At 40.2% G+C, this 21984-nt stretch overlaps 1 protein-coding gene across 3 annotated transcripts in view; it reads right to left on the bottom strand.

The window, feature by feature from the left end:
* Positions 1-21941, bottom strand: part of LOC5498749 (von Willebrand factor A domain-containing protein 3B) — a 42633-nt gene extending 20692 nt beyond the window's left edge. The window contains exons 1-23 of one of the 3 annotated variants that reach the window (XM_048733270.1): positions 21737-21941; positions 20805-20980; positions 19777-19849; positions 19606-19697; positions 19375-19472; positions 18735-18887; positions 15641-15800; positions 15278-15346; positions 15015-15115; positions 14476-14815; positions 14076-14195; positions 13508-13662; positions 4874-4931; positions 4609-4689; positions 3890-3982; positions 3655-3792; positions 2968-3095; positions 2573-2627; positions 2373-2500; positions 1860-2254; positions 1482-1521; positions 930-953; positions 186-318 (exon numbers count right to left, since the gene is read on the bottom strand). In XM_048733270.1, the coding sequence (XP_048589227.1) occupies positions 186-318; positions 930-953; positions 1482-1521; positions 1860-2254; positions 2373-2500; positions 2573-2627; positions 2968-3095; positions 3655-3792; positions 3890-3982; positions 4609-4689; positions 4874-4931; positions 13508-13662; positions 14076-14195; positions 14476-14815; positions 15015-15115; positions 15278-15346; positions 15641-15800; positions 18735-18887; positions 19375-19472; positions 19606-19697; positions 19777-19849; positions 20805-20980; positions 21737-21782 (2856 nt within the window). In that variant the 5' untranslated portion in view covers positions 21783-21941. The remainder of the gene's footprint in view (positions 1-185; positions 319-929; positions 954-1481; positions 1522-1859; positions 2255-2372; positions 2501-2572; positions 2628-2967; positions 3096-3654; positions 3793-3889; positions 3983-4608; positions 4690-4873; positions 4932-13507; positions 13663-14075; positions 14196-14475; positions 14816-15014; positions 15116-15277; positions 15347-15640; positions 15801-18734; positions 18888-19374; positions 19473-19605; positions 19698-19776; positions 19850-20804; positions 20981-21736) is intronic. The other 2 variants (XM_048733271.1, XM_048733272.1) reach the window with 2 other exon arrangements.
* Between the last annotated feature and the right edge of the window lie 43 nt (positions 21942-21984).

The following is a 21984-nucleotide window of genomic DNA, read 5'->3' as shown; positions in this document are numbered from 1 at the left end:
GTATTACCTGGTCAAAGACCTAAGACAGGATGTTTGTGTGAATAGGTGTGTAAGTATTTGGTGGTGTGGGATAATGTTGGTATTATCTGGCCTTGAATTACCTGGTCAAAGACCTTAGACAGGATGTTTGTGTGAATGGGTGTGTAAGTATTTGGTGGTGTGGGTATTATCTGGCCTTGTATTACCTGGTCAAAGACCTTGGACAGGATATGTTTGTTCAGGATGGGAACGTATTTGGTGGTGTGGGGAATCAGTGTTGGGGACAGCGCATCAAGGATCGTCAGCTTCTGAGCGGCTAGACCATATTTCTTTAGCCATCTAAATCAAGGTAAGCGTCACGCATGTTAGGGTAAGCCTACCACAGGCTTTCCAGCCTCTCAGTCAGTCTCCACTCAATCCCAGTAACTTGCTCGAATATTTTCACGATTGATCACCTCCTGTAATTGTCCTGTAAAGGTCACAAAAAACTCTCGTTGCTTTGCGCGGAATCCCTCAACTGCTTAAACGTTAGAAATACCGCTTATTCTGAATAAATAGACATCACAAGCAACGAGAGTTTAATGTGACCTTTATTCTAGGATATAAGACAATTACAGGAGGTGATCAATTGTGAAAGTATTCGAGCTGGTTACTGGGATTGACTGGAGACTGACTGAGAGGTTGGTAAACCTATGGCGTAACCAGGAAAAACGTAACCAAGAGAAGCGTAACCAGGGAAAAAAGAGAGCATATGTGGATGGTTGAATTCAAATTTTGGAACTGGAAACGAGGAGTTTCTTAAGTATATAGGTGTTTGGATATCTCCAGTTATATATTTATATAGCAGCCACTGTTGAATCGCTATCACAAATCAGGTAAGGCAGCTATCACATATAATATGCGAAACTTTTAAAATTTGGCTAGTCAATTCGGATTGAAACCTTACTTACTTTTTAACAGGCATGTCCCGGTCGCTATAAAAAAAGAAAAAAAGAGTAATAAGTACACCAACTGATGGCGACATAGGAGGTAAGTAAGAGAGGGGGGCAGTGATTGGTGGGGTTGAAGGGGAGCGTTCTAACCTAAAAGCGCTAAATAACCAGGTACAAATAAGAACTTTAAAAGCACACTAGCATACACACATTGGCACCAGTCGGGCCAAGACGGGACGCTAGCACAGTCTATTACCCGTGCAGTTCGGCAACCATGGACAGCTGTTTCGTCCTTATTAGGACTCGTCAGCATGGCATAGCCGGTTTGCCTCAGTTAAACTTCATCGGCAAAAAAACTGCAGGGCGACTTCGACTCGAACGAAGTGCTTTAAACCACAGCTTAGATCCATGTGGGATCTAGAGCTGCGACCGGGCTAGCGTGATGCCAATTGTGCGGATCACGCATGCGACTAACTGCACGGGTAATAGACTGTGCTAGCGTCCCGTCTTGGCCCGACTGGTGCCAATGTGTGTATGCTAGTGTGCTTTTAAAGTACAAATAAGACTTACTCGATATCTTTCTTGGCCGTTCTTCTCTTTTTTGTTCGTCCTGAAAAAATAAAGCCAATCTTTTAGACTTTTTTGTCTTTATAAAAAGATTCAAAACACACCAAACGACGCGCCATGTAAGGTAAAAACGCGTCACTGGTGGTCGAATCACTCGCTTACGAAGGACGTCGTAAAACGGTCGAGTTACGCGTAGGAGCAGAGCTAGCTGAATGAGAAAATAACTGCATACATACAACCAGTTGAGGTAGGGATGCGTTTATTTAACACTAACATGACATTGTCAAATGTTTTGAGTGGTTCTTTTCTACAGCCCGTGATCTTGAGGGAACATTTTTTTGGCAAGACCACGAGCCAGGTCACGATAGACTATAGCCTCACCTCTACCTCGGGGCTTGCGGTAGTCTTCGGGGTTTCTCGCAAGGTACTCGCGGGTTTCTCGCATCATCCAATCACCGCTCTGCTTTCTCATGTTCAACCGCAACTGGCTCGTCCTAGTCTCCCCGACGCTCGGCCGCGTCTCGCTCGGAACGACCCGAGGGATGTCCCGAGAGGCGCTACTCACGAGGTAATCCTTGTAGCTGCTGTGAGAGATTTTAGCACTCGCGGGACGGGACCGACGACTCGAGGCGGTGGAACGACCGCTCGCGGGGCGTACACGAGCACTAGCGGGACGAACGCGGGCGCTGGATGGGCGCATGGTATTTGGGGGGGAGGGGGTCAGGCCGTTGGGCGCAGAATGGCTGCCTGATGCGGTTATAGATCGAGGATGACTTCTGGAATCGTCAGAGAAACAACGATCAAAGAAAAAAAATGCATGCTTGATTTAATGATGGAAAAAAAACATGCACCTCTAGCGAGGGCATAATGTACAAGATGTGTTCCCGCACTTACTTTGAGCAGCGGCCAGCGTTGGAGCCGTACCAGTCGAGCTGTGAGCACTCGTTGCGTAGCAACGCCACTTTCTTCAAATCTTTTAGACCTTTTTCGATTTCCTCACGCAGAAGACGCAGATCTTCACTCTAAAATAAAATAACTCTATAATCAAAAAAATACAACACGGGACCACACGGTGGATTACTTGAATCTCTTACCTCAAATGGTTTCGGTCCGTTTACATCATATCCATCCTCTGAGAAGTAGTGGAACCTGTCGATCATTGATATCAAACAAGTGCTGAATAACGTGAGACGTGACTTGCTATAAGCGTGATTTAAGAATCGCGTGTTCCGATGTGCGTGACACGCTGTCCCAGAATTTGTGACACGCTTGTTGCGATGAGCGTGATGCGTGACACGTTTTATGTGTATTATGTGATATAGTGATACAGTAAGACAGGGGTTACGAGCAGAGGGCTTTCCGTATCAAAAGGGTAGAGTTTTTTTCCGTGTTACAATCACAGATATTTTTTTTCGTATTATAACGGCAAGGTTTTTTTCCGTATCATAAGGGCAGAGTATGTTCCGTATCATGAGGGCAGGGGCTTTACCTTGCATTCGTATCGGCAGCGAGTTTGCACAGGAATTCGTTAGCCTCCGTGTCAGCACAGTTGAACGAAATCGTGTGAATGGGGACTGGGTTGAGGAGGTGTACCTGTGCCAAGATGGACGAGGGAGGCTGGAGAGGACACAAACAGAAATCAAATAGACCGAAAGAAAAGATGACAAAGCACACATGAAAAAAGAATCATTTCTTTTTAAGGTGGCGGTTACAATTGTTCTAGCTAAACAGCTCATTTATAATTCCTCGTAGACGACTTATTTTAAAATTCAATCTTTATTGAATCCTTACTAACTATAATATTGTGATGACAGTAAAAAGACGAATCAATTGCGAAGTTTTGAAGGTCAGTTTTTAGCCGAATTTTCGTGTGCTACAAGTTGGAATATTGATAATGGTTTTAGTGAATTTACACAAAAATCCATCGCGCAGATTTTGAGATTTTTAATTTAAAAGTAAAAATACTGCCTAAACTTGTTTAATCCTTGGAAATTTGACTTCAAAGAGTAGTAAATATAACGTCATACAACAAAGCAAAGACGTAATAATAAAGGTTGAGAAAAATGCGAAAATCGCTTTTAAAATAAGTCATCTACAGGAAATTGAAGATGAGCTGTTTGGCAAAGCAATCGAGCCCGCCACCTTAAGGGTAAGGGTATGTAGGGAGTGCGTCTACCTGGTCTGGCCTGCCGTCCGTCAGTAGGTATATAGCGCGGCACTGCGGGTCGGTGAGAGCTAGTTTGAGGGCTGCCAGGGTGTTTGTGGATCCGCCCGTGCTGAGCCCCTTAACCCACTGCCACGCATTATCAAGGTTCTGTTGAAGTTCGAAGAAATATCAGAAATAGTCATAGTGATAGTAATGCAATCATGCAAAGAAAACAGGAAGAGATAGATTGCGTGACCATACTCACGTGACTGTTACAGTCGACGAGTCTGTCACGCCAAGCCTGGACGCGAGTGTCATACTTCATCAGGTTGAACTTCACCTTGTGACGAAGTTGCTCCTGCAGACAAAGGCAGGAGAACCGGTGCGGTTACAAATGGCAGTTTAAAATACAGTAGTACATAAACGGGAGAAAATGAAAGTAAACTAAAAGTGGTAAGGATCCGGCGATGGGTGGCAGTTTATCAAACACAGTATGTAGTACACAAACGGCATTTAAAAGCAATGAGTTATAAAGTGGCGGAGAGACGGTGACGAATGGCAGTTAATTAAATACTGTTTTAGTACACTAACGGCAGAAAATAAAGGTGAACTAAAAGTGGTGGAGAACCGGCGATGAATGGCACTTTATCAAATACAGTAGTGCACGAATGGCAGAACATGGCAGTGAACTAACAAAAGTGTAAGAGAATCGAAATAGATGAGCAACGGAATAACATTCATGTTAGTGCAACGACTAGCAAGAAACCGGCTAGTAGTTATAATTCTCTTGCTCACAAATAACGCGACTTATTAACAGAGAATGAGTAGCTTGACGGTGATTGCGGTGGATCACGAGATTTGTACTAATCTAATGGCTAGTTTTTCCATAGCAGCAGTAAAATGTACTAATGCACTAAGAAGGTTCTAGTGATTGATTCTCTAATATCTCCAGTGATTCTTCTCAGTGTTTTCGGCAAGTTTTACCTGCATTAGTCGGTAGAGCTTGTCCTTGACAAGAAAAAGGCGAGAGGACATGGACGCTGAGGTGTCGATAAGGATGGTCACCTAAGGGAAAATTAAGTAAACTCACTCGTCACTCTGCATCTTATATTGCCATTTGCAAATTCTCTGGTTCATACAAACGATGTGAGATCAGGGGAGACAAAACGAATAGAAAAAACGATTTTGCGAGCTCTTTATGTTTTCCAAAGCATATGGCAAATAAAATAAAAAAGTTAGGAATTTTTACCTGGTCCTCGATAATGGTACCGAAGAGCTCGCGGCTTCCCTGCTGCAACCACTCCATCCTGCGTGATACAATGGTTACAGATGTATGAAGATGTACGATAAACATGGTACAGTGGTTACAGATGTATGAAGATGGACAAATTAACATGGTAGAGTGGTTACAGATGTATGAAGATGGACGGATAAATGTGGTACAGTGGTTACAGATGTATGAAGGTGGACGGATAAACATGGTACAGTGGTTACAGATGTATGAAGATGGACGGATAAACATGGTACAATGGTTACAGATGTATGAAGATGGACGGATAAACATGGTACAGTGGTTACAGATGTATGAAGATGGACGGATAAACATGGTACAGTGGTTACAGATGTATAAAGATGGACGGATAAACATGGTACAATGGTTACAGAAGTATGAAGATGGACGGATAAACATGGTACAGTGGTTACAGATGTATGAAGATGGACGGATAAACATGGTACAATGGTTACAGATGTATGAAGATGGACGGATAAACATGGTACAGTGGTTACAGATGTATGAAGGTGGACAAATTAACATGGTACAGTGGTTACAGATGTATGAAGATGGACGGATAAACATGGTACAATGGTTACAGATGTATGAAGATGGACGGATAAACATGGTACAGTGGTTACAGATGTATGAAGATGGACGGATTAACATGGTACAGTGGTTACAGATGTATAAAGATGGACGGATAAACATGGTACAATGGTTACAGAAGTATGAAGATGGACGAATAAACATGGTACAGTGGTTACAGATGTATGTAGATGTACGATAAACATGGTACAGTGGTTACAGATGTATGAAGATGTACGGATAAACATGGTACAGTGGTTACAGATGTATGAAGATGGACAAATAAACATGGTACAGTGGTTACAGATGTATGAAGATGGACAAATAAACATGGTACAGTGGTTACAGATGTATGAAGATGGACGGATAAACGTGGTACAGTGGTTACAGATGTATGAAGATGGACGGATTAACATGGTACAGTGGTTACAGATGTATGAAGATGGACGGATAAACGTGGTACAGTGGTTACAGATGTATAAAGATGGACGGATTAACATGGTACAGTGGTTACAGATGTATGAAGATGGACGAATAAACATGGTACAGTGGTTACAGATGTATGAAGATGGACGGATAAACATGGTACATTTGTTACAGATGTATGAAGATGGACGGATAAACATGGAACAATGGTTACAGAAGTATGAAGATGGATGGATAAACATGGTACAGTGGTTACAGATGTATGAAGATGGACGGATAAACATGGTACAGTGGTTACAGATGTATGAAGATGGACGAATAAACATGGTACAGTGGTTACAGATGTATGAAGATGGACGGATTAACATGGTACAGTGGTTACAGATGTATGAAGATGGACGGATAAACATGGTACAGTGGTTACAGATGTATGAAGATGGACGGATAAACATGGTACATTGGTTACAGATGTATGAAGGTGGACGGATAAACATGGTACAGTGGTTACAGATGTATGAAGATGGACGGATAAACATGGTACAGTGGTTACAGATGTATGAAGATGGACGGATAAACATGGTACAGTGGTTACAGATGTATGAAGATGGACGGATAAACATGGTACAGTGGTTACAGATGTATGAAGATGGACGGATTAACATGGTACAGTGGTTACAGATGTATGAAGATGGACGGATAAACATGGTACAGTGGTTACAGATGTATGAAGATGGACGGATTAACATGGTACAGTGGTTACAGATGTATGAAGATGGACGGATAAACATGGTACAGTGGTTACAGATGTATGAAGGTGGACGGATAAACATGGTACAGTGGTTACAGATGTATGAAGGTGGACGGATAAACATGGTACAGTGGTTACAGATGTATGAAGATGGACGGATAAACATGGTACAATGGTTACAGATGTATGAAGATGGACGGATAAACATGGTACAATGGTTACAGAAGTATGAAGATGGACGAATAAACATGGTACAGTGGTTACAGATGTATAAAGATGGACGGGTAAACATGGTACAATGGTTACAGAAGTATGAAGATGGACGAATAAACATGGTACAATGGTTACAGATGTATGAAGGTGGACGGATAAACATGGTACAGTGGTTACAGAAGTATGAAGATGGACGAATAAACATGGTACAATGGTTACAGATGTATAAAGATGGACGGGTAAACATGGTACAATGGTTACAGAAGTATGAAGATGGACGAATAAACATGGTACAATGGTTACAGATGTATGAAGGTGGACGGATAAACATGGTACAGTGGTTACAGAAGTATGAAGATGGACGAATAAACATGGTACAATGGTTACAGATGTATGAAGGTGGACGGATTAACATGGTACAGTGGTTACAGATGTATGAAGATGGACGGATTAACATGGTACAGTGGTTACAGATGTATGAAGATGGACGGATAAACATGGTACAATGGTTACAGATGTATGAAGATGGACGGATAAACATGGTACAGTGGTTACAGATGTATGAAGATGGACGGGTAAACATGGTACAATGGTTACAGAAGTATGAAGATGGACGAATAAACATGGTACAGTGGTTACAGATGTATGAAGATGGACGGATAAACATGGTACAGTGGTTACAGATGTATGAAGATGGACAGATAAACATGGTACAATGGTTACAGATGTATGAAGATGGACGGATAAACATGGTACAATGGTTACAGATGTATAAAGATGGACGATAAACATGGTACAGTGGTTACAGATGTATAAAGATGGACGGGTAAACATGGTACAGTGGTTACAGATGTATGAAGATGTACGATAAACATGGTACAATGGTTACAGATGTATGAAGATGGACGATAAACATGGTACAGTGGTTACAGAAGTATGAAGATGGACGAATAAACATGGTACAGTGGTTACAGATGTATGAAGATGGACGGATTAACATGGTACAGTGGTTACAGAAGTATGAAGATGGACGAATAAACATGGTACAGCGGTTACAGATGTATGAAGATGTACGGATTAACATGGTACAGTGGTTACAGATGTATGAAGATGGACAAATTAACATGGTACAGTGGTTACAGATGAAAGCAAGATTAAATGCTTTCACGTGACTAGAGATGGAAAAAAAGATGCATAGATAGTATGATTCAATGGTTACACGTAACTAGAAACAATGGTTAAAGGGAACTAGAGGGACTGGTTACAGGTAACTAGAGGGACTGGTTACAGGTAACTAGAGAGGCTGGTTACAGGTAACTAGATACAATGTTTACAGGTAACTAGAGAGAATGGTTACAAGTAAATAGAGAGACTGGTTACAGGTAACTAGAGAGACTGGTTACAGGTAACTAGAGACAAGGTTACAGGTAACTAGAGAGACTGGTTACAGGTAACTAGAGACAATGTTTACAGGTAACTAGAGAGAATGGTTACAGGTAAATAGAGAGACTGGTTACAGGTAACTAGATACAATGTTTACAGGTAACTAGAGAGAATGGTTACAAGTAAATAGAGAGACTGGTTACAGGTAACTAGAGACAATGGTTACAGGTAACTAGAGACAATGGTTACAGGTAACTAGAGACAATGGTTACAGGTAACTAGAGAGACTGGTTACAGGTAACTAGAGAGACTGGTTACAGGTAACTAGAGAGACTGGTTACAGGTAACTAGAGAGACTGGTTACAGGTAACTAGAGACAATGGTTACAGGTAACTAGAGTGACTGGTTACAAGTAAATAGAGAGACTGGTTACAGGTAACTAGAGAGACTGGTTACAGGTAACTAGAGAGACTGGTTACAGGTAACTAGAGAGACTGGTTACAGGTAACTAGAGACAAGGTAACAGGTAACTAGAGACAATGGTTACAGGTAACTAGAGAGACTGGTTACATGTAACTAGAGAGACTGGTTACAGGTAACTAGAGAGACTGGTTACAGGTAACTAGAGACAATGGCAATACGTAACTAGAGAGAACAGTTACACGTAACTATAGACAACGGTTACACGTAAGTAAAAACAATGGTTACACATAACTAGAGATCATGGTTATAGGTAACTAGAGAGACTGGTTACACGTAACCAGAGAGACTGATTACACGTAACTAGAGACAATGGTTACAGGTAACTAGAGAGACTGGTTACACGTAACTAGAGACAATGGTTACAGGTAACTAGAGACAATGGTTACATGTAACTAGAGACAATGGTTACAGGTAACTAGAGACAATGGTTACATGTAACTAGAGACAATGGTTACACATAACTAGAGACTGGTTACACGTAACTAGAGACAATGGTTACATGTAACTAGAGACAATGGTTACAGGTAACTAGAGACAATGGTTACAGGTAACTAGAGACAATGGTTACAGGTAACTAGAGACAATGGTTAGACGTAACTAGAGACAATGGTTACACTTAACTAGAGATCATGGTTATAGATAACTAGAGAGAATGGTTACAGGTAACTAGAGACAATGGTTACACATAACTAGAGACAATGGTTATAGGTAACTAGAGAGAATGGTTACAGGTAACTAAAGACAATGGTTACAGGTAACTAGAGACAATGGTTACACATAACTAGAGACAATGGTTACATGTAACTAGAGACAATGGTTACAGGTAACTAGAGACAATGGTTACACACAACTAGAGACAATGGTTATGTTGTGGTTTCAAATGTGGCATGGTTTGAATTTTTTTCAAACTGGTTTTAACAATTTCAAACCAAGAAGCATTTCAAACCACAACAGTTACATGTAACTAGAGACAATGGTTACACATAACTAGAGACAATGGTTACAGGTAACTAGAGACAATGGTTACAGGTAACTAGAGACAAGGTTACAGGTAACTAGAGACAATGGTTACAGGTAACTAGAGAGACTGGTTACATGTAACTAGAGAGACTGGTTACAGGTAACTAGAGAGACTGGTTACAGGTAACTAGAGACAATGGCAATACGTAACTAGAGAGAACAGTTACACGTAACTATAGACAACGGTTACACGTAAGTAAAAACAATGGTTACACATAACTAGAGATCATGGTTATAGGTAACTAGAGAGACTGGTTACACGTAACCAGAGAGACTGATTACACGTAACTAGAGACAATGGTTACAGGTAACTAGAGAGACTGGTTACAGGTAACTAGAGACAATGGTTACATGTAACTAGAGACAATGGTTACACATAACTAGAGACTGGTTACACGTAACTAGAGACAATGGTTACATGTAACTAGAGACAATAGTTACAGGTAACTAGAGACAATGGTTACAGGTAACTAGAGACAATGGTTAGACGTAACTAGAGACAATGGTTACACTTAACTAGAGATCATGGTTATAGGTAACTAGAGAGAATGGTTACAGGTAACTAGAGACAATGGTTACACATAACTAGAGACAATGGTTATAGGTAACTAGAGAGAATGGTTACAGGTAACTAAAGACAATGGTTACAGGTAACTAGAGACAATGGTTACACATAACTAGAGACAATGGTTACATGTAACTAGAGACAATGGTTACAGGTAACTAGAGACAATGGTTACACACAACTAGAGACAATGGTTATGTTGTGGTTTCAAATGTGGCATGGTTTGAATTTTTTTCAAACTGGTTTTAACAATTTCAAACCAAGAAGCATTTCAAACCACAACAAATGTGGCATGGTTTGAATTTTTTTCAAACTGGTTTTAACAATTTCAAACCAAGAAGCATTTCAAACCACAACAGTTACATGTAACTAGAGACAATGGTTACACATAACTAGAGACAATGGTTACAGGTAACTAGAGACAATGGTTACACATAACTAGAGACAATGGTTACACGTAACTAGAGACAATGGTTACACGTAACTAGAGTGACTGGTTACACGTAACTAGAGACAATGTTACAGGTAACTAGAGACAATGGTTACAGGTAACTAGAGACAATGGTTACAGGTAACTAGAGACAATGGTTACACGTAACTAGAGACAATGGTTACACGTAACTAGAGACAATGGTTACAGGTAACTAGAGTGACTGGTTACATGTAACTAGAGAGACTGGTTACAGGTAACTAGAAAGACTGGTTAGAGGTAACTAGAGACAATGGTTACAGGTAACTAGAGACAATGGTTACAGGTAACTAGAGACAATGGTTACAGGTAACTAGAGACAATGGTTACATGTAACTAGAGACAATGGTTACAGGTAACTAGAGACAATGGTTACACTTAACTAGAGATCATGGTTATAGATAACTAGAGAGAATGGTTACAGGTAACTAGAGACAATGGTTACACATAACTAGAGACAATGGTTATAGGTAACTAGAGAGAATGGTTACAGGTAACTAAAGACAATGGTTACAGGTAACTAGAGACAATGGTTACACATAACTAGAGACAATGGTTACATGTAACTAGAGACAATGGTTACAGGTAACTAGAGACAATGGTTACACACAACTAGAGACAATGGTTATGTTGTGGTTTCAAATGTGGCATGGTTTGAATTTTTTTCAAACTGGTTTTAACAATTTCAAACCAAGAAGCATTTCAAACCACAACAGTTACATGTAACTAGAGACAATGGTTACACATAACTAGAGACAATGGTTACAGGTAACTAGAGACAATGGTTACAGGTAACTAGAGACAAGGTTACAGGTAACTAGAGACAATGGTTACAGGTAACTAGAGAGACTGGTTACATGTAACTAGAGAGACTGGTTACAGGTAACTAGAGAGACTGGTTACAGGTAACTAGAGACAATGGCAATACGTAACTAGAGAGAACAGTTACACGTAACTATAGACAACGGTTACACGTAAGTAAAAACAATGGTTACACATAACTAGAGATCATGGTTATAGGTAACTAGAGAGACTGGTTACACGTAACCAGAGAGACTGATTACACGTAACTAGAGACAATGGTTACAGGTAACTAGAGAGACTGGTTACACGTAACTAGAGACAATGGTTACAGGTAACTAGAGACAATGGTTACATGTAACTAGAGACAATGGTTACAGGTAACTAGAGACAATGGTTACATGTAACTAGAGACAATGGTTACACATAACTAGAGACTGGTTACACGTAACTAGAGACAATGGTTACATGTAACTAGAGACAATAGTTACAGGTAACTAGAGACAATGGTTACAGGTAACTAGAGACAATGGTTAGACGTAACTAGAGACAATGGTTACACTTAACTAGAGATCATGGTTATAGGTAACTAGAGAGAATGGTTACAGGTAACTAGAGACAATGGTTACACATAACTAGAGACAATGGTTATAGGTAACTAGAGAGAATGGTTACAGGTAACTAAAGACAATGGTTACAGGTAACTAGAGACAATGGTTACACATAACTAGAGACAATGGTTACATGTAACTAGAGACAATGGTTACAGGTAACTAGAGACAATGGTTACACACAACTAGAGACAATGGTTATGTTGTGGTTTCAAATGTGGCATGGTTTGAATTTTTTTCAAACTGGTTTTAACAATTTCAAACCAAGAAGCATTTCAAACCACAACAAATGTGGCATGGTTTGAATTTTTTTCAAACTGGTTTTAACAATTTCAAACCAAGAAGCATTTCAAACCACAACAGTTACATGTAACTAGAGACAATGGTTACACATAACTAGAGACAATGGTTACAGGTAACTAGAGACAATGGTTACACATAACTAGAGACAATGGTTACACGTAACTAGAGACAATGGTTACACGTAACTAGAGTGACTGGTTACACGTAACTAGAGACAATGTTACAGGTAACTAGAGACAATGGTTACAGGTAACTAGAGACAATGGTTACAGGTAACTAGAGACAATGGTTACACGTAACTAGAGACAATGGTTACACGTAACTAGAGACAATGGTTACAGGTAACTAGAGTGACTGGTTACATGTAACTAGAGAGACTGGTTACAGGTAACTAGAAAGACTGGTTAGAGGTAACTAGAGACAATGGTTACAGGTAACTAGAGACAATGGTTACAGGTAACTAGAGACAATGGTTACAGGTAACTAGAGACAATGGTTACATGTAACTAGAGACAATGGTTACAGGTAACTAGAGACAATGGTTACACGTAACTAGAGACAATGGTTACACGTAACTAGAGACAATGGTTACAGGTAACTAGAGTGACTGGTTATAGGTAACTAGAGACAATGGTTACAGGTAACTAGAGACAATGGTTACAGGTAACTAGAGACAATGGTTACACGTAACTAGAGACAATGGTTACAGGTAACTAGAGTGACTGGTTACATGTAACTAGAGAGACTGGTTACAGGTAACTAGAGAGACTGGTTACACATAACTAGAGACTGGTTACAGGTAACTAGAGACAATGGTTACAGGTACTAGAGAGAACGGTTAGACGTAACTAGAGACAACGGTTATACATAACTAAAGACAATGGTTACACGTAACAAGAGAGACTGGTTACAGGTAACTAGAGAGAATGGTTACACGTAACTTGAGTGACTGGTTACACGTGACAGAAGGTAATAAAAAATGGGCATGCAGTATTCTTACCGTTTCCTGTAAGAGTCAAGTGCAGAGAGCATGCGCTGTTCGTAGTTGCGGTGCACTGGGCCACTGACGTGCACATGCATAATGGTGCCGTCCTTCCACCGCACATGCGCAAACTTGTCACAGTAGCGTGCATTGATAAGCTTTGGACGGACGATCTACAAAAAGAGGTGAAAAATCAGGGGAGATGGCGTAAATATGAAGATGCTCAAGTCAACTCAAAGACATCCTAAAAGTCGATACTAAAGGCTTTTAATGGGGGTCTGAGGGTATATCTTCTCTATGGGCATTTCATTGTCTTCGGACTACTAAAATGATATTTGCTAATCGTTCGCGCGCCCTGTCCCTTAAATCATATTTTCAATCTATTTTTATACCGCCGCTCTGAAAAGCAGAGGAATAGTGTCCATAGCCTACATAGCACGCCAAAAGGGTTTTGGAAAAATAGAGACAGAGATGAGGCAGCAGGGTGTTTGCGCCGAGTGCCAGTATACATGAAGAGGTACATCTTCTCTTTCCCATAAGCATAACACAACAGGTTCTACTGTAAAATTCCATGACTTTTCCTTACCGCATCTGTGCCATCGTAATCCGGAGCATGTTGGATGTCAACAACTCCATCGCAGTGCTTGAATGCTAGAGTCTGAAGCAGGTCATAGAATCCTAGACGTCGACCTTTCAGGCCGTGTCGCTGTGAAAGAAAAAGATTCAACAGATCAAATCAATATAAAATATATAAAGAAAAATATATCCTTAATAGTTTCATCTTTTGAGACCACAGAATTTACCTGGCTTTGCTACAGTACAGTATTTTTAGGCAAGGCTAAAGTAGGTATAGGGGCACTGAGGAAAGGTGCCCCAAATAATTTTGAAAGTCACATAATTCTAGCTTGCCAAGAAATGTTTTGCAACTGCTATTTCTGTAATGACAATGGTGAGAGCTGCAGCACAACTAGTTATTGGGGAAATACCTTAAGCCAATCCCTAGAACCCATGTACAGCTCGTTAGTCTTGCTAGTTCTTTTCATGCTTGGAGCAGCTTCTGGTTTGTCCTTAGGTGGGGGGACACCGGTAGAAACTGGCGTTGTCTTAGGATCCGACAGCTCACACAGCAATGCCTGCATCTCAGCCAAGCAATTCCTTGCTTCGTCCAGCTCCTCCCATAAGGTAATGACATCCTCACGCACCCCTACCCCTATCTTGAGAGAAGGCATACCATCACCCCTACCATGCCCATTTGGTTGCTGGTCATCCATATGGAAGTCTGAGAAGGTCTCGTCAAATTCTTCTGAGACAGAGAATGCATGGAATCTAGAACACAGGAGTGACATTAGTAAGGCACAAACTAAATGACACCATGAAAAAAAAAACAATCAAACTCACTTTGATTGATATATACAGAATAAAGAACGCTAGCAAATGGACAAGTCTTATAATTGAAGTAATCTTATCAAAAATTTCTAGACACAAAAAATATGATAACGTTTAATAACAGAGTAAAGACATATACCTTCCACCTGTCTCATGACAAATTTCCCTCAAGAACTTGACAGTAGAAGGACTATTGCAGTTGAATGCAACAACATGCACAGGAATATCACTGCCTTCAACCTGAAGGAGAACATAAAGAGGGATAAAATGAGTGCTGATACCAGGATAGTTGTTATTATTGTTACATGCATTCTGGCACTCGATTTTGATTATTAGGGTTATACATCTGTTCTGATCGCTTGTTCTGATTGATACTATTACAATATATTAAGCAGAGCATACCTTTCTCCTGAGCATCTCTCTGGAGCCATCAGATGCAGAGCCCTCAGTGAACAAGTACACAGCTTCAACCTTGATATGAATACACACAGCCATAACAGTCAATTGGCATCCAATTACTAAGGATAATAGGGATTTGTATGTAAAGTTTTCAATTTTCACTTAACAGCGTGCGCTGCAAACACCAATTGCAAGTCCTTGAGCAAACATTAGAAAAATGTGCCATTTCAGATGATCATGCGATAGAGTTTTGATTTTTTTAAATAGTATTTGCCTCGTGAGTCCAACATTCAGAGCATGAGTGTATAAGAATTTTTTACAAGTTTATAAGACATTAGTAAAATAAAGTATGGTAATTATCCTTACATGCTCGTCAGAGAGAGCCTTGGCAACTGCTTCAACAGTGCAGGTGTTGGTACGTGGCACCACCTTCTCCAGCTGTAAGACCCAGTCTAGCGCTCCATCCATACTGTCGAGGGTGACACTGATGGCATGCTCCTGCCACATGTGCATGTCAGCAGCACACCTACAACAACAGATAAAATGCCATTTATATCATATACTAAACAATATGAAAAAAAGACAGTCTAAGTTGCTTTCTTATGAAAACTAAATAATGAAAACATCTGTCTTAAAGGGAATTGAACAGATAACTGCCGTCTCTTGTGTGTTATGTTAGCCCCTTCTGTGATCCGTCTCTTGTGTGTTATGTTAGCCCCTTCTGTGATCCGTCTCTTGTGTGTTATGTTAGCCCCTTCTGTGATCCGTCTCTTGTGTGTTATGTTAGCCCCTTCTGTGATCCGTCTCTTGTGTGTTATGTTAGCCCCTTCTGTGATCCGTCTCTTGTGTGTTATGTTAGCCCCTTCTGTGATCCGTCTCTTGTGTGTTATGTTCGCCCCTTCTGTGATCCGTCTCTTGTGTGTTATGTTAGCCCCTTCTGTGATCCGTCTCTTGTGTGTTATGTTCGCCCATTCTGTGATCCGTCTCTTGTGTGTTGTGTTAGCCCCTTCTGTGATCCGTCTCTTGTGTGTTATGTTCGCCCATTCTGTGATCCGTCTCTTGTGTGTTATGTTCGCCCATTCTGTGATCCGTCTCTTGTGTGTTGTGTTAGCCCCTTCTGTGATCCGTCTCTTGTGTGTTGTGTTAGCCCCTTCTGTGATCCGTCTCTTGTGTGTTGTGTTAGCCCCTTCTGTGATCCGTCTCTTGTGTGTTATGTTAGCCCCTTCTGTGATCCGTCTCTTGTGTGTTGTGTTAGCCCCTTCTGTGATCCGTCTCTTGTGTGTTGTGTTAGCCCCTTCTGTGATCCGTCTCTTGTGTGTTGTGTTAGCCCCTTCTGTGATCCGTCTCTTGTGTGTTGTGTTAGCCCCTTCTGTGATCCGTCTCTTGTGTGTTGTGTTAGCCCCTTCTGTGATCCGTCTCTTGTGTGTTGTGTTAGCCCCTTCTGTGATCCGTCTCTTGTGTGTTGTGTTAGCCCCTTCTGTGATCCGTCTCTTGTGTGTTATGTTAGCCCCTTCTGTGATCCGTCTCTTGTGTGTTATGTTAGCCCCTTCTGTGATCCGTCTCTTGTGTGTTATGTTAGCCCCTTCTGTGATCCGTCTCTTGTGTGTTATGTTAGCCCCTTCTGTGATCCGTCTCTTGTGTGTTATGTTAGCCCCTTCTGTGATACGTCTCTTGTGTGTTATGTTAGCCCCTTCTGTGATCCGTCTCTTGTGTGTTATGTTAGCCCCTTCTGTGATCCGTCTCTTGTGTGTTATGTTAGCCCCTTCTGTGATCCGTCTCTTGTGTGTTATGTTAGCCCCTTCTGTGATCCGTCTCTTGTGTGTTATGTTAGCCCCTTCTGTGATCCGTCTCTTGTGTGTTATGTTCGCCCCTTCTGTGATCCGTCTCTTGTGTGTTATGTTAGCCCCTTCTGTGATCCGTCTCTTGTGTGTTATGTTAGCCCCTTCTGTGATCCGTCTCTTGTGTGTTGTGTTAGCCCCTTCTGTGATCCGTCTCTTGTGTGTTATGTTCGCCCCTTCTGTGATCCGTCTCTTGTGTGTTGTGTTAGCCCCTTCTGTGATCCGTCTCTTGTGTGTTATGTTCGCCCCTTCTGTGATCCGTCTCTTGTGTGTTATGTTAGCCCCTTCTGTGATCCGTCTCTTGTGTGTTATGTTCGCCCCTTCTGTGATCCGTCTCTTGTGTGTTATGTTCGCCCCTTCTGTGATCCGTCTCTTGTGTGTTATGTTAGCCCCTTCTGTGATCCACCTGAACACCTGCCTAAAGGCATAAACTAGCAACTTTTGTTGTGTGACAAGGGCTGCAGTTTTTTTCTGCATTTTTTATAACATGTATGTCTGTAAAAACAGCCAGCGAAATCGCAACGATTTTGACTTTTGGCAAATGAAGTTGATTCTGCTGTTGTAGTAAGGTTTTGTGGGGAAGGATAGTCTGGGTCCAGCCTTACAGTATTTGCTTAAAGCTCTTAAAACCTTTCACTTATATCAATCTAGCCAAAACAAAGCATAGATAAACTTTCAAATTCTGAAAAGGGAATTGAATTTGATTGAAATTTGAATTTTCTACAGATCTTTGAAAATTCTCCTGGCCGCGCGAAAGGAGATTGAATTGAGTGAATAATTCCAAGTTTTGGTGGGAAAATCTGAAACAATGTATTTTCCTTAAATCCATTAAAATTCAGAGATGTCAATACCACAAAATATTGGTGAAGTGTTTTCTATTGCAATGCTACCCACAATGAAGTGAAGAATAGTTTAAAGTCGAGAATTGTATGCGAAAAAAGAAAATATCGTTTTGTTGTAGGTTTCAAAAACAGCGCGCACTCGTGAGAATGTCGTCATTCCTGATTGCGAATGCAGCGCGTGCGCACTAAAAAATATCTGCTAAATTTTGCAGATTTGTTTGCTGAGGTTAAATAACCATTTGGCTACCAGGTAGAGATATAAAGATGACGGTAAAAGTTGTTATCTCAGCAATAACTAAGAAGAAATGAAGACGGGAACCGGTTTAGCACGCGCATATGTTTTCTCATGTAATTTGGTTGACATCTCGTTCTACGTCACAAATAACTGTACCTGGTCCTTTCAGTTCACAGCCTTTTTTCCGAAGGTTGACCAAAATACCTCTCAATATTACAGATTTGAGTTATTCACGGGAACGCATGTTTTATATGGTCCATAATATAATGGAATATAAAGACGTACCACATATCATTTCGAAGATGAAAATATAAAGAATTGACAAAGTCTATAAACTCTGAAAGGTTATATGGACTTTAATAGAGAGTGTGACAGAACATATCATCTGATGGAGCTGTCCATTTAGGACATCTGAATTCCCCTCTTCTTCAATAGTCGAAACTCTCTTCTTTTGTTTACCCAAGACAGGAGTACAGTACTGTAACATCAGCCACTTTTAGAAAAGCCCCATAAATAAATAGTGTTACAAAAGCTTTACTACTAACCTGGTGAGGTTGATTTTTGAGATGAACATGACTTGTTCCTTCAGGGTTTGGATCAGAGCATGTCGATAGGAGTCAAACCGGGCATCTGACGTCACATCAATGTCCAAGATAATACTGATACAGCGCTCTTCAATAACACCAAAGATACGCCGACTATAGGGAAGTCAAACAAAGGCATCTCACTATCACGGGCCAATAAACTTGCATTTAAGGCCCAAGCAAGAGTTAAACTGACAGAAGAAACATCAAAGTGTAACAGAGTTTAAGAGAAAACATCCCAACATCATCATCACCACCAACCCTTTATATCTCATAGTTAATTATAATTGTTAACTCATACAGTACTTGTAAGTAGATAAATCATAGTGAAAAGTGCAAAAAAAAATTCTAAAATCCGTCACCGCTATTATCATAATCACCACCACCATAATGACCACAACTGTTGCTGAAGAAAAAGGCATCATAACTAGCACCATTTTATTATCATCATCAACACAACCACACCATTATCATGATTATAAATGTAAGAGGGGATGTGTTCCTTGAGTGATATTTAAACTATCATCATTGTTATTATAAAACCAAGCAAAATCATCATCAGTATACATGCAAGAAACTTGTGTGAGATATTTGGACTTACCTCTCTGTTGTCAGCCACTCCAGTCTTCTTTTATACAGGTGAATTACATGCTTTAGCTGCTGTTCAATTTCAGATATTTTCTCTTTCCCGGCAATCAGCTAAAAATAGAACAATTAAAAGAAAATCTTGGTTTCTGGACAAAGGAAAGGTTACTTGATTCAATTTAAAGTATACACATTGCAAATGCACATATTTTCCAATGTCCATTAAGAAATGATTATGAACCCTTACATTGTACACTGCTCCATCTCTAAGTGGTACTTGGGTGAAGAGTCCTTTGCAGTAGCGGGCTCTGACTGGCTTGTTGAGGGGTCTAACATAATCTGAAAATCAAGAGGTTGGCCCTAAGTACATACTGTACTTGTGTGTCAACATTCTACTGTCCAGATCTAATTATCCTACCATCCGAGTGTCGGAATCCTAATGCTGGGAGAATCTGAGCCATATCTAGCTTCCGCCGTTTCAGTCCATGAACCTACAGTGAAAAAAAAGTTATTTGTTAAATTACCATTACTAATTTGCCAAAATCACAACCACACATTTTTTATGCCATAATCAATACCATCAGTAGCAGATCATCAGTAGCAACAGCATCATCACCATCATCATCATCATCATCATCATCATCATCATCATCATCATCATCATCATCATCATCATCATCATCATCATCATCATCATCATCATCAACATCAACATCATCATCATCAACATCAACATCATTATAATCTATATCATATCAGTGGCAGTATCACCACCATCATTGGAGATAATCAACCCCATCAGTATAATTCCTATTATATCAGTCATAGCAGCACAAACACTATTATCATCATCATAATCTCCATGATATTACAACCCTGACAATAGTTAGGCTAATTTAATTATGAGACAAATAAAAACACTAAAATAAACCTGAATATAACCATCTTTTGTCAAATTTGGGTGGCATGCAAAAAAATGGTATAGAAACACCCCTACCAATTATTACCAGAACCATAATACTCTCCATACCATCAGTAGTAACATCACCATCATAACCACCAGCTATTATTACCACAGCCCTCATACTCTTCATACAATCAGTAGTAACATCATCTACACAAACACTCATTTTATCCTTCAGCCAAATGTTTGCTGAGAATGAATCCCCTCCTCACTTCCCCTACAGGGCTGTCAAGACTAGCTGGCAACTGCAGGGCGCTGCTGGCAACTACACCATTTATCGCCAGGTTATTTATTTCTGATGCTTAAAATTAATAATAAAGCTAATTTTGCATTAATCCTTTAACAACTGGCTACTTTTTTAGCAACCACCACTACTTCAGTACATTTTGACAGCCCTGCTCCTCCCCTAACCAAAATGCCTAATCTGTTTGATAATGACCATAGTATACATCATAGATAACATGTACATATCCTGCACTTACCTTGAGCCATTGGGCTGTTGACATCATCATCTTTACATCAGGCTCCCAATCACTGACGTTGGGTGACCAGAGTCGCTCATTCTTACTGGGCGTGGTGTTGGTACCGATGCTTTGCTTGCTAACATGGCCATTTGTCAAAGGTTTTCTCATTTTGTCAGGGTCGATCTCTATTGGACCTGAAATAAAAATATCATTCTTATTATAGTGAGGATAAAAGCAGGGGTAGATCCAGACCTTTTTACACAAGTTTAAGTAACTCAGTCAAAATGTTTAGATTTAGTATGTTAAGGATGAGCAACATGGGTTGATTCTGTTAAGCCAGGTGACAGTCTGTTCAGCCCTTTTTCATAAAGAGGGCACAAGCCTGAAGAGTATATGTCAGAGTATAATAGTGGGGGGATTACAGATAACACATTATACAGAGCGTTGTCCACAGTTAGACCAAAAGAAGATCACAGGATAAGATTACTAAATTTTATAATGGATTATTAGCATAACATGTTGGTCTCACGACAAATAAATTACTTATTGAAAAATATTATGCAACTTTAGGTATCCCAGAAATACTTTGAAACATATTGACACATCTAATAAAGTATAATGTGTTTAGTAGCTTAGGGTTAAAAAAATATATTAATCTAAAATATCAAAGATTTTAGGATTACATTAAGATGGTGTTAAGGGCCAAACACAGACTAGCACAAATGACTAATTAACTTACTTAACTGTGAGCGATTTAAATACATTAAATACCGTCCCTCGAGAAAATTTCCCAAAAGAAAACACTCTTCAGAGCAATCATATTTCACAGTAGTAACACTAAATTGATAACTGTCCCTAATACAATCATAAGTACTATACCCAGCTAAAGTTTGTCAACACAACACATCGCAAAGTGGCCAAGATTTAGAGTGATATCTAAGGCTACTCACCGGGCCCGGACCCGCTACCGTGTGTATGGCGAAAATTCTCGTACATTTATTCGGAGAAGATGCTTATTCACTGGGAGAGATTCCATCTATGTCGCCTTTTACATCATAATTGTGGCAAAAAAGTCTATTTTTCTGATAGATCAAGTCCTTTTGCTCAGACTTAGCTTGTGTTTTCAAGGCTCTCGGTTGCTAGCGAAGCATTGGCGATATTAACCAATCACAATTAAGACATCGAGTCACGTGGGCAG

This window comes from Nematostella vectensis, chromosome 10 (assembly GCF_932526225.1).
Source record: "Nematostella vectensis chromosome 10, jaNemVect1.1, whole genome shotgun sequence".
NCBI classification, from domain to species: Eukaryota; Metazoa; Cnidaria; class Anthozoa; order Actiniaria; family Edwardsiidae; genus Nematostella; species Nematostella vectensis.
The sequence above is the reverse complement of the archived record's forward strand: the minus strand, read 5'-3'. Positions and strand labels throughout refer to the sequence as shown.